General features: G+C 36.1%; 1 protein-coding gene across 1 annotated transcript in view; it reads left to right on the forward strand.

Moving 5' to 3' along the window:
- Nucleotides 1-16,589, forward strand: part of DGKB (diacylglycerol kinase beta) — a 349,983-nt gene that overhangs the window by 25,572 nt on the left and 307,822 nt on the right. The window contains exon 2 of the mRNA XM_085316086.1: nt 3,610-3,870. Within this exon, the coding sequence (XP_085172212.1) occupies nt 3,801-3,870 (70 nt within the window). The 5' untranslated portion in view covers nt 3,610-3,800. The remainder of the gene's footprint in view (nt 1-3,609; nt 3,871-16,589) is intronic.

Consider the following 16,589-nt stretch of genomic DNA (forward strand, 5'->3'; position numbering starts at 1 on the left):
AGCTTTGGAGTTAGCAAAAAGAAGAAAGTGGGAGGAAAAGACTTGAAGAAAGCCTTGATCAGAAGGTTTCATTCTCTTATAATGTGGAAGATGCTTACCTGGTCACTTACACCCTTTCTTGTCATCAGCCTTACCCTGTTTACTCTTTATGGAGTAACTGGAAATTAATAATAAAATTGGATGCGAGATGGGCATTATGGAAAGACCGGTAGGACAAGGGACAGAAAATTTCCAATAGCCAGTTTCTAGACTGTTTAGGCTTTCTTGTTATGGTTAGCAGAGAAAATGCCTTAAGGCATGCATTCATCTTGCTTGCACATCRCGGCAGTGATGATGTGCCCCAGAAGCAGCCCTTGTCCTTTTCGTGAAGAAGCAGAGGGATGGATAGAGCGGCTGGACATGCTTGCACAGGCCATAGTTGCTGTCTGGCATCAAAGCTTCAAGTTGAACATAGCGTCAGTGAGTGTTATCATAAGACTGAGGGTATCAACTTTTGCCATACTTCCCAAGAGCTACTCTGTCCTTGCCCTGCTTTATGAGCTGTTATGAGATAACTTGCTTAGTGAGGGCTGCTCTAGAGGGGACATGCCCTTTTGGTTTCCCCCCTCACTACTATTCCTTTCTCTTCTTCTCCTCAGCCTAGTTTCTTAAGGGTAGCTGAGAATCTCAGGGGCATGAGGAATTCCTAGAAATCTAAGTTTGTTAAAGTTGTTGGCTAAGTGCTAAGTAACTTATCCTGTATATTTTAACTGTATACTATATTGTGCTCTTCAAAGCAATTTGCCTCTGCATGGAGAGGTCAAAGCACTGTTTATATCTGTTTAGTGCTTCTGGTCTTTATTTTGCTTGCCAGCAAGCACATTTGATTAATGTTTTGGTTCAAGATTTTATATTTCATTTGTTATTGTGTTATCCCTGTTCCTACTTTCCTCTTCATATACTTGACTTAGTTCCCTCACTGCATGATATTCATGAGTACTGAAAGAATGCATTCTTTTGCACTTTATTTTAGTGTTTAAATTAAACTCTACTAAGAAAGTAATATAAATTTAACACTTTCTCTTACATTACAGCWCTTAAGAAACTTGTATTAAATATTGACCTACTGGAAATAAAATGTTTACTGAACAGATGAGATGCATACTATAATACATAAATATGTTTTGATGGTTTTTGCCTTAGCATCTGTGTAAAGAACACATTGTTATCCATGTAAAATGAGAAAATGCTGCTATAAAAGCCTTAAATATGAATGTTAATTAATGGATGCAGGAAGGCTACGTTTTCTTTTTTTAGGTCTGAGATACCTCTCCTGAAGAAGAACATAAACTAGAACAGAACATAGGAGACTAAAAAAGGAAACCTCTATGARGTTCCTTTTGCAGAAATTTTCACTGTTATGTTTGTGCCCGTTCCTGCTTCACACACACGGAGGTGCTACACAGAAGCTGGCTGCAGTCCCCCAAAGACCAGGGAGTTGTCCTCAGAGGATGTTTACTTCCACATTTCTGCTTCAGGGTTCAGTTCAGCTTGGTAAATTAGTCTGTTAGATTCCCTCCTAGTCTTTTTTTTTTTTTTTTTTNTTTTTTTAAAGAGAGGACTTAAATTTGGAGAGATTTCCAAGGTAATAACGTAGTCTTAAACTTGGTTATATCTTCCATAGTAACTCTGTGTGCTTAAACACAGGCTATGTTTTCTTCCCAGTGGACTGTCATGCCCAAACCAAACTTTTCCATTGCCCTTCCGTCTCCATCAGGTCATGTACCTTTTCTCACAAAACTGTCCCCACGCAAGAGAGAGTCTGGATGCCTGGTAAAGGGGAAAGGATATCCTGCCTTAGAGGTGAGGCTTTAGCCTAAAACAGGAGAAGAGGAAGACAATGGGAGGAAAACGTTTGTTTTCCCTGCCCACGTACTGCAAACAAGACATGAATAGATGGATCAGCTTAGATCCCAAACCAGTTATTATCTTGCTAGGGATAACAATTCAAATGGTAGGCTGTTAATCATCAATATTTGCATTAAATAAATAACTGGGATGATCTCTAATGGTACAGCATTCAGCAGTGTTAGTTTTTACAGCTAATGAAGCTGATGTAATTAATAATGCAAGAAGTAATACTGGCTGAAATTGTTGTAGACATTTTTGAATATGTTAGATCAACCATGTAAATATAAAACTGTTTTCAATAAAACCTAATCAGTTGTCAAGATGAGGGGGGAAAATCTATTTGAAAATGTAAGATGATTTTCAATATAATCTAATCAGCTGTCAAAAGTGAAACACTTCTAATTTGATGAAAAAGTCTCTGTTGACCAAAGTGATTTTTCTCATCTTGCAAATAAGAGGAATGAGGCTCTCACGACAGAATAATAGCTTTCTGACTGGTCACTTTTACCTTTTCCTGGATTTCTTTGTCCACAAATGATGCTCTCATATGTGAGACGGGGAAAAAAAAATGCTGACTGTCACTAGATGAGTGTATTTTTCTCTCACATACTTCTATTCTTAGCTGCTCTACCTTTTTTTCCCTCTTCATATTTTGCTCTTTTCCCCCCTCCCTCCTTCCCCAGCTGCTAATATCTTCCTCCTTAGCACTCTTTCCATTACTCTGTCAGTCTCTCTTGTCTGAATTTCTCCTTTGCTATTTTCATAATCTGACCCCTGTAAATAACACCATTACCAGACATATAAGAGATTCCTCTTACAGTCTAAAATTAGCTTTCTAGCCTAAACCTGTCATCTAGGCAGTCTTTGTAATCGATAGAGAAAATAAATACTACAGGAAGACAACTTATCACATTTTAAGATTATGTTGAAAACAGAGGATTAATTGCTGTTTGGGCCACCTGTCTCTTTTTGCTGATTAAAGAGGGAGCCCTACATGACAGTCTCAGATGAGATATCTGACCTTCAGATGGTTAAAATTAGATGAAAAGTACACTACCTGTTATGCAAGGAGTGGTGCTGGTAATGCATTACCTTTGTAAAGTCTGTTCTACCGAGGTCAAAACTACATAAAACTGGAATGCGATGGCACCTGCAATTGAATCTTCCTTCCTGAACTGATTTCTGAATAGTGCCACCCATTATATTTCATTTTTTGATGATGTTTTCAACTATTATTTCATTTTAGTAGTTAATATCTCTCATGAATTTCTCACCAAATTGCTGAATAAAATTAATTTCATTTTTGAGATGACAGATAAAAGCTGCAGAATATTTTTGACAAGGCCGCAGAGTACTATACAATGACATAATCGAATGTAAACCCAATTACCTAAATCTCAAACTAAAATCATAGGGATTAAGTCTAATCGTAGATGGTGCCTACTATTACGCTGATTATTACTGGGACAGAAATGTACCTGCTCAAACTGTGCAGATGCACCTTGGTCATAAACAATGAATAGTATTTAGTTAGGAATGCTGTGCAGAACCATTTGGAATTATAAAGTTCAAAAATGCGTGTAAAATTGATTATGAACAAATATTATATGAACAAATGTGGAACACAATTATATACAGGAAAAATACGTTTATCAGCTATAATTATTCCATTAGTAAAACTGATATTTATACTTCTAATGTTGGACTTTCTTTTAACAGTGTTGTAACTCACCACTGAATCAACAACTTGGAAACAGTTCATAGCGTCAAAACCTTTGTTCGCGTAGACCGATGCCATCTCTCAAGTCTCCAAGCACTGTGGACTGAAACTACAAAACCATATGGGATTTGCATCACCTGGGTCAAAAGGCATGCTTTTCTGATATTTAACAAGGACCCTTACTGCCATTATGACGAACCAGGAGAAGTGGCTTAACCTTAGTCCTGGAGAATTCTCTCAGCTTCAGAAATATGCAGAGTGTAAGTACTTACTGTTTGACATACATGACTTAACTACTAATTCAAAATTGAGAACTTGAGAACATTTTGAGCTGTATTTTAGAAGACAAAACTCGAGCCACAGGACAGTTAACAGCATATATTACTGTCATTATACRTTGTATATTATTACTCATATTATTCACTGCTAAATAACAGGTTAAATTAGGGTTCATTTTTTTCTGCTTTTTAATTCAAAAGATTTGATTTTTCAGGAAAAAAAAATTCCATAGTTGGTGACTCCTAACCTTTTTTTTTCCCCCTGATCATTTATCATCCAGTATGGTATGACTTAGACTGACTATGGGTTATTTGACTATGGTTATTTAGAAAGCATGTTTTTTTTCTATGCTTTCTTAAATTCACTTTAACACTTTGTAGGCCTCAGGAGKGGGAACTATCATTAAAAATAAATAAATGAACAAACTTGTTCAGTCCTTTTGGAAATGATTACAAGAGAAACATACCTAGCTGCTCAATCTGAAAGAGTTTGTTTTTGATTTGAAAGACATGGAAATAAAAATCTCCCTGTTCAAAACACAAGCTGAAGATCCAGTTCTTTAGTTATTACTTGGGCARACTTTTCTTAAGGTGCCTGAATAAGTGGAACAGAATTACATACTTAGAGGACAGATGAGAAGTTAGATTTAAGAGGCAGTTTATGTAGCCAGATAGGAACTGAGCAAGAATAGTACAACTTTTGAGAATTTTTCCTGTATGATAAGAAATACCAAAAATGCCAATGTATTTTTAAAAACATTAGAGARAATCTTGTATTATTCATGAATGACTTATTACTAAAGGAAACATATATGTATAAGGTAAAATGAAGAAAAAATGACTTGTTTTTTGTTGTTGTTATTGTTCTGCCTATAAAATCTCAGCATACRTGCAATTGTATTTCAGTAGAGCCCTCTAACAGAATAACAATGAAATGATGACTGGAATTAACTTTAATCAYGTTTCAGTGGAATGTACTATTGGATTTTGTACATTTTTCATGATATCAAGTTAAACTATGAATTATACTTAATTTTCTGCAATGTCATTGAACAAAAAAAGTGRTCAGATAAAAATACATATATAATGCTTTCTGGAACAGATGTATTTGTGTTTTTCGAGTTTATATAAGTGTCCTGTAGTTCAAAATACTCTATTAACAAAGCATGCTCCTGCCACCCATGCTACCATTTTGTCTCAAAGGACAAGCTRCAGAGATGAAGAAATTTGCTCCATGTATTACTTTAAATCTCAATGATACTACCAAGCAGRGAGCTGTTTCATTTCTTTTTTAATAGTGGAGTATAAGACCTGTTGAATAATTAATCAGTTATGTTCTATTTTTTAAAGATCTGGCCTGAGTCRGAGAAATGAACATATCCAAGCTTTTTTAGCATTTGTTTTATTTTTGTCTAACATACTTCCCTGTATTTAGGATTTCTGTAAGATGGAATTTTTTGGACTTCCGTAAAGCTTGAAGGGGTACTGTCTTTGATATTCTATTGCCCTCATAGAAGATGGCAATGGAAAATTTTATGCTTCATAAGATCGACATGAATAAGTCTTGGATAGTAAACGACAGTTTTAAAGGGAATATTTACTTCTGCCTGTGAAGAGGTTTCAAAATGGTTCTTCATTAACTTTTTCAATATCAAAAATTGATGACTTCTAATATAGACAGGTATAAATAGTTATTTTTTTCTGTATATTATTTTTTCTAAGCCTTCAGTGCACTGTTTACAACAGTATTTGTCTTCTCCTTTATGAAAAAGGCAGTTGTATTCTGTCTTTTTTTTACTACTATTTCCTCCTCCAGCACTCTTGCACACACCACAGTTCAGAACTATTCCTTTAATAGAACAAATATTGGTATYGGTATAAAGCATTTTGTGAAATTGGTTGGATTTGCTTATGTTCAGATTTGTGTGTGTATGTAAGGGGAGAAACACAGATTTGTGTGTATACATAAGAGGCAGACATGATGTTTCTGAAGTGTGTTGATTAAATCTGTCTCTGCTTGTGTGTAAAAGGATGCACCAGTATGTGAAATGTGTGATGTTTATTTGTATCAACATTTGAATTTCCAAGGCAATTAGGAAAAAAAATCATTAATTGTGTAGAAGCTTTAATATATAATTTCAAAGGAATATAACCCAGATATGGASCTTGTTTTAAATGTGTGATCTCTCCAAATTAATTTTGCTAAATGCAGAACCACAACACTTTTAAATGTGTGATTAAGACTTAAAAGATCTAGCATTTTAGAATTTGTTGTATTTTCATCTAACACGTAGAGATATAAGTTGTTATGATAGTAGATGCCTTGACTCATTGGCTCTATTCATTACTGTATAGTAATTAAATTATGTGGAATTTTATAAAAAAAATTGAGTATATAATTTCTTTGATATTCCATTCTTTGTTGAATGCTGCAAGATCCTAGGAGACTTGGGCTTGCTTGACTAAGCTTGCTTAATTTTGGGGTTTTTTTTTAATAAATGCACTCTGTTTTCCAGCATGTAACTTGGAGGTACCACTGGATCTTCTCTGATGGTACAGCCCTGCAGGTCCCAGAAGTGTGATATGCTTATGTATGCAAAGTAGCAGCTGTCCATCATGCTCCTTTGTAAGAAATGACTGCTTCTTGTTGCAGATGGTGAAACAAAATTGTGCTGGAATGAGTAGCGTTTTACATTATAGTGTTAGCATTCTGCAGTAGTTCTAAAAAAGAATGAAAAGAACAGAAAAATTTTCTGTTCTAGGCAAAAAGATATCTGGGAGCTTCTGATGAGCCTTGGAAACTCTTTAACTCCCACAGAAAGGAGAGAGATTCTGGGCTGCAGAAGATAACACTCCAGAGATGTCTAATTTTGTGACAAATGCCTGTCAACAGCTGTCAGCTATGACCCCCAACTTTGCCTCATGGCTGGCAAGGAAGGTCCTGACTGCTAATTGTGCGAAGGAGCTGAGTTTCATCAAAGTGTTCTGGAATGCAGTGGGGAAGTTTTACCAAAGTGATTAATTTTCCACCYACCTACTGATACTGGGGATTACTATTTGTTCTGCCTTTCATTCAATTTGATGTATATAGACTGTACATCATAAATCCTACCTAAATTACAATATGATTTTAACTTTGGAAATTTCTTTGAACAGATACAGTTTTTGMATTTAGAAAATATAGCATTTTTACTTCCTATTTCATTTTGTTCCTATTTATTTTGTTTATCTTAGGCTCAATTCAAGGACTAAAGTTTCCCTAAAACATGTCTACCTTGGATGCTAGTGGCTTTGGATCATGCTCTTAGTGATCGACAGTCACATCTACTCAGTGTGGTCACTGGAATCAATTATTTCTGTACAAACTGAAATCCAGATGGAATTGTTTTTGTAAGATTATTATGCAAACTTACTTAGGATTATTGGAATTATGCAGATCAATAACAATAGATAATGAGTTAACAGATAATAGCTTCTCTGTTCTTGTAAGTATTGTTAAATAAACAAGGCCTGCAGYAAGTGCAGATACCCTGCTCTGCATCCCCTTCAGAAATTCCTACTAGGTCTTGTTTACTTATGCTATTCATCACGTATTTATAGTRTGATTCACAGTTCATTCAAGCTTATTGTCGATGAAAATGTATTATTACATTTTCTGAATGTAAAATCTATTTTCCAAAACACATATCACCTTTTTCCRATTTCCATTAATTAACCTAAGGGCAAAGGAGATACAAATTTGAGTCCTCCACCAGTTGTTCCTAGTCACAAAACATCTTCCTCAGAGTGACACTCAGGACTTGAGAGTAATTGAGTATCTTCCAGTAAGTTAATATCTTYGTAGCAAACTCTGGTTTGCTGTGGTTACAATTAAAGTGGTATAAATGTAATAGCCTATTAGATGTCCATGATTCAAAGAATATTCATGATTTCATTTTACTAAAATATTTTTCAGCTCAGGTTGAGGCTACTTAATATTTAAGTTTAAAAACTTTCTTCATCTGCATACAGTCATGCTTAAATAATTTGGGGCTTCAAAAGAATTTTTGTGGAACAATTGMAGTGTTAGTCTAAAAAGAAGAAAATTGTATTTCTAAAATTCAAAGAGCATATTAGCTCATACTTGCCTCTTTGCAGTTAATTTGTATGTGAATTGTGTGTGTGTGTGTTTTACAAGAGTAATTATTTGCAATGACAGTTCCTTTGTGTCCTCCTTTCTGGTCRAATTAAAAATCTTCTTTTGTTCTGAAGAGGGAATAGTAGAAGATTTTGTGCATTAGGTCTTTACYCATTTTTAAAATACCATGGAAGAGATAAAAGAAAGATAACCGGGATGCTCATTATGGGTTTGTAGCCCACACCAAAACATGAAAATTCTAGGGAAAGACATRTACATTTTTACTCAAGACAAATTTATATTTCTTCCTTTAGATCTTATCAGTGCTGGCTGTGGGAAAGAAGGGTGAAAAGATGCCTTTTTTGTATAAAAATATCCCTTTAAGGTACACAGGAGTAATACAGAGCTATGCATATACTTGGTACTATGCAAACATTTAAGAAGAAATGGTCTCTCCTCTGAGAAGTCTGCCTGTCGAGCAGCTAGTCCTGTGTTTGCCTTATCCTAACAGCAGCCTGAGTTGTAAGGATAATAGCGAGAATCGATGTAAGCACTTCCATTGTGATTTTATTAATATCCATAGAGTAAGTTTGATCATTTTGGAGAGTATTCTTGTATCATCTTCACTTTATTAAATGGCTAATATAATCAAAAATTTCAGATCAAGGAAGTATGGATGGTCCTGCTCCAAAAACAAGTGAAAAAATWTTGAAGGAGTTGGAAAGAGTTAAAGCAAGAGAGTTACATGATTTAGCTAAGCTTTAAAACGAAGGAAAGTCTGCCCTTCTAAAGTACTAAAGTAGGTGGAGAAAGGCAGAGGAAAAGGCCCCTGAGCTCTTGGCAGCATGTGTACTCTGGGAAAATTGCTTTGTTTTGTGTTGTCCTTTTGAGGTTTGTCAACAAATTGTGCCCTGAGGAAAAAGCTTGAAAAAGACTTTTTGCAAAACTTTTGGCAATGATTTTTTCCCAGGCTAGTGGAGAAGAACTTGGCCAAACTGTCACGATTTGAAGATGGAAATAGAGTACTACTGAAATGGCTGGGAGAACGGGAACAGCAGCAGCAACTGCAGCATCTCTTGAAGCAGCATCAATAGCTACTGCAAGAACTAGACAGTATAGCCATTTTTTAGGGAAACAGGAAAGACTTGTGAAAAATATCTCGAATGAGAAACAGCAGGGTTAGCAGAAGTTTCTGCCCAGAATTAAGTTGCCAGATGCTCTTGCATGTGCTTGATTCTGTGGCCCTCTCAGGTGGAACAGATTTTCTCTTACAATGATAACCCRCGGGGCACTCTGTGTGTGTGGCAGCTGGCCACCAGCAGCCCTGGAAGCCATGGGCCGTTACCAGCTCCTCAGTACAAGAGGAGGGTTGCAGGCTTCTAATACCACGTTGCATTTGTGCAAATTGTAATGAGGAATTGGCCTCCCCCAGGATTACAGAGAGCTAAAAGCAGCTATGTTTGACTGTTGGAAAGTGGAGAGAGAAAATTACTGCTAATTACTTGAACAGTTTTATCCCAAATCTTGGATGCTAGGAGTATGGAGTTTATACTGCTGTTGGTAAAAATGGAGGAAACTAAGTTCTTGTAAAGTTTTGTCAGAGCCTGTCAAACCAGCTCAAAGATGGAGGCTGCCAGTACAGCCTATAATATATCCTGTGGCTCTCAAAGAGCTTACTGGAGAAGGATAATGAGTCTCATGAGGAATCCCTTCTCTGTGTGCAAGGCCTTTTGGGGGTGGAATTCTATGTGGTGGCTAAAGGAAAAAAAWAAAAAGGCGGGGGGAGACAGCTGGGCTTGTAAGGCTTATTTGTGGAGTGTGGAATGATTGCAAGTCTATGGCTGGGGACTAAAAATCTGACTAGAAGGTATCAGAGTCCCATRCAGGGGTTTGATGGGGCACTCAGTTTACTTCTTCTGAGAGCTGAACTGTGGCTTCTGATACAATGTTGTAATGAGATGAAATCTTTATCCTAAGACTTGTGAATTTAAATCTCTGGCATAAATTCCTATATTGTTCCAAGTTAGAGTAAATGGGAGAGAAATACTAGATCTGATAAATTCAAGCTGCAGTCAGATCTGTTCATAAATAGCTAATCAAGTTGAACTCTGTCCAAAGGAAGGTGATTATATGCAGTCTGCACTAATGAGGGCATTAGATCCAAATTTATGACTCATGTTAGATTGAAATACAGAACAGAAGTTATCAAAGCTGTGAATTTATTTTTAGCCTATCCCATTATRATTGGGACTTGGCCTCTGAGGATGGTTTCGCACATGAAGTTAGGGTGGGTAGAGAGCTGGGCACAGAGGGATCAATGAGTTTCTTTCTCTTCTGTCACTTGGATCTTTGTTAGWTCTTGAAGAGACTGTAAGATAGACCTACCAGGCCAAGCACTTCCTAAGGAAACAAAGCTGAGAAACGTATGATAATACAAAATATGTAATATATTATATAAAAATATAATCTTTGAGATGGGTTTCCTGATGACCTAAAATGCTTAATATTCCACCTGTGATATATGCCTAGTCTATGGCTAGCTCATGTGGTTTTACCCAAGCAGAATTCAGTCAGTTCTCTAGTTAGCCCAGGGAAAATAGAGTTGCATGGACTCTACCCACAGCCGTGAGTAAGAAGGAACATCCTCATGGCAATACAGGATACTCAGGGGTATGCAGAGCTTCTCTCTCTCTTCCTAGTGCATACTGAATATGGTCCTCAAATCATATGAGGTGCAATAGGTTATTTAGGGAAAGGGACAATGCAGAAGAAAGTGCTGCCTTCTTACTCTGGCTAAAGGGTCTATCAAATGAATCGTTCAGGCACTATTTTTTTTTCCCATGTCAAAGGTAAATGCATTCCAGTCCTTTTAGTCTTTCTTAGGCTACTAGATAATTTTATTTAAAACATTCCTRTAGGAACTAATGGGTTTCTTAAAACCGTACTTGAATTGTACACAGTAATGGCAAAACTAAAATCACTTTTTTCTTAGATGAACTTATTACAACATTTTGCTTGTATCTTAGCTAATTTCAGGATCTTGTTTTGTCTTCAGAGTGCAATCATAAGAAATTTTGTATGCCATCTGCATAGTGACGTGCTTTAAGAAGGAAAATAATGAATATGTATGTGCTTGTGGCTATCACATGGGAGAACTTGGACATACTCCTTCCTGTTCATAGATCTCATCTCTCTTGCAGTGCCATGAGTTGAACAAAGGATGCTCTCAGGAAAATATGACTGGTTTAAGAGTTCTGGTGGAAGGGGATCATAGCCACCAAAATGCAAGACTACTGTTGTTGCCTGCTGTTGAATAGAAACTGCTAGAGATCATATATCATAAAGGAAAGAGACCGACGGTTCATTTAGTACAAACAAGAAGAGCTATAGGCTTTTATAGTGAACTCTTTATTCAGAATTTTTAAACATGTTTTTTGGCAGATTGGTCCAGAGCAGGATCAGTTCAACAAAGTAACAACTACTTTCAGCTTCAGTTAAAGAGCTGTTTCTGATTTCTGAATGGTTGAGTGGCAGGGTCAAGTATATGGTGGCTCAGAGCCTTGAAATGTTCCTTCAGGAGTAACAAAAATACTTTGGAGCAAATAAGCTGAGTTATGTTAGTGTTAACACACTTTTTTTGTCCACTTTAGGAAAGTTAGTGTAAAACACTGTTGAAGTTCTGTACTTATCTAGATTTCATATGGGGGAAATGTTAGAGGAGTCAAAATGTTAGATGTGCCCTGTTAGATAGCACCAGATTGCATTGGTGCCAGACTCCAGAGATAATAGCCTTTTTTATAGCATTTTGATTATCACATACCCATTATTTGAGCACAGTGAGGCTCTGGCCGCACTTACCGGATGATAAATAGGATGCTGTCGCTTCATCAAGAGCACTTAGTGGCCTAACTAAAAGATGCACTGATTTTCCTGCCCGTAATGTTGGACAACCATCTTCCACTTCAGCTTCATCCATGGAAGTGGAGAGAGAAGGAAATCACAACACCTGGAGAAGATGGCAGTTGTTACCAAGTCTCACTGAGCAGCAATACAAAACGGGTCAATACAAACAAATATATATTGAACTGTCTGTGCTGACATTGGATAATATTGATTCTAGGAATCATATTGATTTCCTAGATTATGCTACTGAGATCTTTCACTGTTGCTGAGGGCATACTGGCTCTTTAGGCATCTGGTGAGATAAAGCTTGTCAGAGCTCTAGCATTGTCAATTAGAACAGGGCTTGTGTTAATCCTTAGGGATGCATACAGATGTATAGTTTTTAAATAATACAGGTAGGCTCCCAGGTGCTGGGCCTTTGTGGCAAATGAAGAGGGGGGCATTATGAATATTTTTTAGGAAAAAAAATACTCATTTACATTTTTGTGAGAATCATTGCAAGAAACAAATCTACAGAGTTTCTATGATCTCCGAAGTGGAAACCTTACTACTTAAGGCTAGGATTTCTGTGGCTGCGGGATCTATGGTACATGGTGTCTGGAAACATTACCTATTGTGATGAAGGATGGTGTCATCTCACCTTGATTCCTATTTTCTCTGTCAAAAATAATGGTTCCTTTCCAGCAACAAAGCTGAACAGATAAATAATGCCAGTCATTAAGGCTTGGTGTTGCAGTATCAGCTGTTATTGTCTTTGAACATACACTGTGGTCATTACAAGTCTGGCATATGATTATAAAAATACTGAACATGTATTAATACACTGTAAAATATAAAAAAGGTATGTTGTATTTCCTGTGTTTCTATATATCTTCCACAATTCTTTTCCTTTATTACTTAGTTGTTTTTATGGACATTTGCATGTAAACAGTGAGAAGCATTTGTTTCTTAAGAGTTCATCTGTTCATCTTGCTTACTCCCTCTTACAAAGATTTGGGGGATAATTCAATTGGTTGCTGTGGAAATGATCCACATGTCACAAACAGAGAATTATAGTTCACCAAGCTCTAAGGAAACAAAGCGAAAGGAGAATAGATTAATTGTGGAGTCATGCGACTGTGGCAGAATCTCAGCTCTCATTAGAAGCGTGTATTTTTAGTCTTTGTGTTTCTGCAGGAAAACTTGAAAGTGTAATCCAAATCATGGCAATCCATGATTCATCAGACAAACTGAAAAAATAGCTCTGAGAGAAAGATGATCCCTCTCTGCTTGTATGGTATTCTAACTCCAAGAGGGGGTTCTCTCACCCCAGCAAAGCACTGGAAAGGGAAGGGAAAGAAGCTTACCCAACTCATCTACTAAATAAATATACTTTACATTTACTTGTTACTTGTGCTGTTCTGCCTATCCTGGTTTTCTGAAAAAAGRAGCAAAAGATATCTATCTTGTTACTCTTGAAAAGAGTAGATAGGTGGCTATTGATAGTCCAAATTAGGACCTCTGTCTAAAAGAATTTAAAAGGTTTTAGGCTGTCTGATGAGGCATAGAGCTCTGAGGCATAAGTCCTCTTTCCCTGTGTARAGGATGATGATTTTTTTGCTAATTAAAAGAAGCATAATTTGATTTTTAAGTGTGCATATAATTATGAATATTTTCATTGTTTTTTAAGCACTAAAAATATATTACTCTTTTGTGTGGCCTTGGAAGATTTTTATTGGGTATTATGGACTGTCACTGCATAGTTCTGTTGGCTGCATTGCAAAATGTAATGCCTTTTGAGGAGATTTACTTATTGCTAAATCTCTTTAAAGCAAAATAATAAATTATAAAACCCAAAGCACTGGGGTTCTAAAAAAAGTATGAAATATGGAAGTATGGAAATGTGGAGGGAGCTTGTGATTGAATTTCAGTATAATACAAAATTTTCTTGGATGGTAATGACATTACCAGTTTTTGATTTTATTCTTCAAAATGAAAGGTTATAAAATGTTTGCTTTATTAAGGCACTTGAATTAATGGCAGCAATGATGATAGTTATTGATAATTAATTTGAAGAGTGTATTTCTCATAATTAACTGGCCTAGTAGTAGGTTATATATTTTCAAGCATGAAAGCATACAAATAATTTGTTAACTGATTTCAAATAATAGGATAATTCTGCTTTTAAAACTTTATTTATTCTTGAAAATCACTACAGAGATGGGATAGAACTTAGCATCTTTACCTGTATCAGAATAGGTACCTATTAAATCTCATGGTCACTGCTGATATCACTGCTTTGCAAGGAAGTTTAGGCCATATTCTTATAATGAGTTATGAGTGGAAGGTGGGAACRCTGAAACTGCATTTAGCATGTGCCTGAGTGCTCTGTTGAACAGTGTACAGTAATGGATAGGGTCTAAATGTCTGAGAAATTATTGAAATGATGCTAGGGATGAAGAGGATTGAAGAGATGTAAAGAAAAACAGAAGCAAGAAATGTGGAAGATCTGAATAGTTTAGAGCACTGAAGTATAGGTGTTTGATTCTTAAGTATTTTGCTCTAGTTTTAAACTGAGGTTGCAAACAAATGGTAAATGTACCATCATAGGAACATAAGAGATGCAGGACTCCTGACGTGAATAAGGAAGTCTTGAACAGGAAAAATTGTAAAACACCCACAAATTAAACTATAGAAAACACAACAAACCCGAAGTGATTTAAGATTAAATCTCAAAACTTGTATTTCCAAGCCAAAGTCAATGGATCTGTGATACTTTCACAACTCAAATAAGGTAACGCTGTGAGTGAGATCAAGGAACTAAGGGAAGAACAGATCTCAGAATGAGATGATTAGACCAAAAGCAAAAGAGGTCTTTAAAAAATCAGAGCAGCAGAGAGGAGCTAAAACAGAGCTAAGCAGCTAAAGGTTTATRTCAGAAATTCTTCCTGTAGAAGTTTTTGTATAAATACTTAATTATTAAAACCTGTGAAAATGTAGAAGTACTATTACTTTTAATTCTTTTTGACTACTTATTAAGCTTTTTGGCAGAGGGCAAATCCCAATATGTATACAAACGGGAATTTGAAATAATCCCTTTATATTCCCTTTGGAAGTGCTCTTAATCTAGAATAAATCAGAAATTATTATTCATTCAGAGTTGTTTTCATAGCTAAGATGTTAATTAGGAATGAACTGATAATTTAAGGAATAACGATCCATTTCATACCTCACTGGTTTATGTATTGAATCATATCTATACGTTTTGCTTCAGACACACTGAATCTTGTTGCATTGCTCTTCAAGTCCAACCTTACTATTTTGTCTGTGATTGCTGTAGTATTATTTAAGCAATGTCCATCTAACACATGATATCTCCAAACAATACATAGCACTACTAAGTATTTTTTTTTTTAATTATCAGAGCTTTACAAAGATTCTGGGATCTGTAAAAAAGATAGATCCTGTAATAGGTTCTGTGAATCCATGATAAGAATGACAATTACAATGAAGTTGTGCCAAATTGTATGGAAGAGCATGCTYGAGTATTTCCAAGCATAACTTTGTGTTTAAATTAAGCATATGCTGAAGTTATTTTCTGGATTAGGTTTCAGTAAGTGAGTGCCAGAGTAGCACTTGCTTCTAATAGCCCTCTAGAGATGTAATGGATGACTTGTAGGAGGCTAAGCTGTTGTTCAAATTGCAAACTCCAGGACAGACTCTACCCTTAAGAGGATAATGCTTTCACAAATACCCTAGATAAGCTTACTTTAAATTTCTTGATTTTCCTCCAGTTGGTAGCCTTTGTAAGAACCTGAGTTTCCTGTTTTTCTACTCTTCCCTCCTCATTKTGTCATCTAGCCACGAGATCCATGTGGCATTTTTTAGATAATTAAAATAAAACATTTCAATCATCCCTGCAATTTAGCATCCTGCCCCTGGGAGGCATGTGTCTGAGCTGTTTTGTGAAGGTTCTAGGCAACAATATTTTAGTCTTTACTCAGGGTCTGTCTTAACATAAAAAGCAATACCAAATTCTGTATGATAAGACATGATGGATTGTAATCACATCTCTAATTATTTTAGTGGAAACTAGCAATATGGTCTTTGCATTACGGAAAGTCTTTTGCTTGAATCTGAGATAGACCTCCTTCASTGTTGTGTTACTTCTAGTGAATAAAGCTGGAAAAGCTGCTCTGAATGATTCTTCTGAAATAAYTTAGTAGGCTTAAGAACTAAGGAACCTAGCATGTCACTACATTTTAATATATAAAACTTGCCAGTTGATCTGTATTTCAGCTTTTATCCAGATAAATGATGGATACACTCATAGATATGGCAACAGGGGATATAGAATATATTCACTCGTATGTTTTTGATGTTCTTGCTGCCGACCACAAAGAAGTTGCATTCGCGTGCTGCTAGTTGCTACACAAATTACAGTGCCAAGGAGTTACTCCATGTAGTATTCCGAGATGATGATTATGGCAGGCTCTGTGTTAGGGTTTTTAACTGTGATTAGTCTTGTATGTAACAGCAGGTGAGTTTCTGTAAGTGCTCCTCTTAGTCAGACTGCTAATATATGCTAACCACTTGTCTCAAATAGCATTCTAGTGTTTTTAAACCAAGCTTCTTACGGGCCACATATTTCTCTTCCAAAAATAGACAGTAACAATAAAAAAATACATATACCAACAGCTCT

This window comes from Rhea americana, unplaced genomic scaffold, assembly GCF_003343005.1.
Source record: "Rhea americana isolate MKP2758 unplaced genomic scaffold, rheAme1 scaffold_112, whole genome shotgun sequence".
Lineage (NCBI taxonomy): Eukaryota > Metazoa > Chordata > Aves > Rheiformes > Rheidae > Rhea > Rhea americana.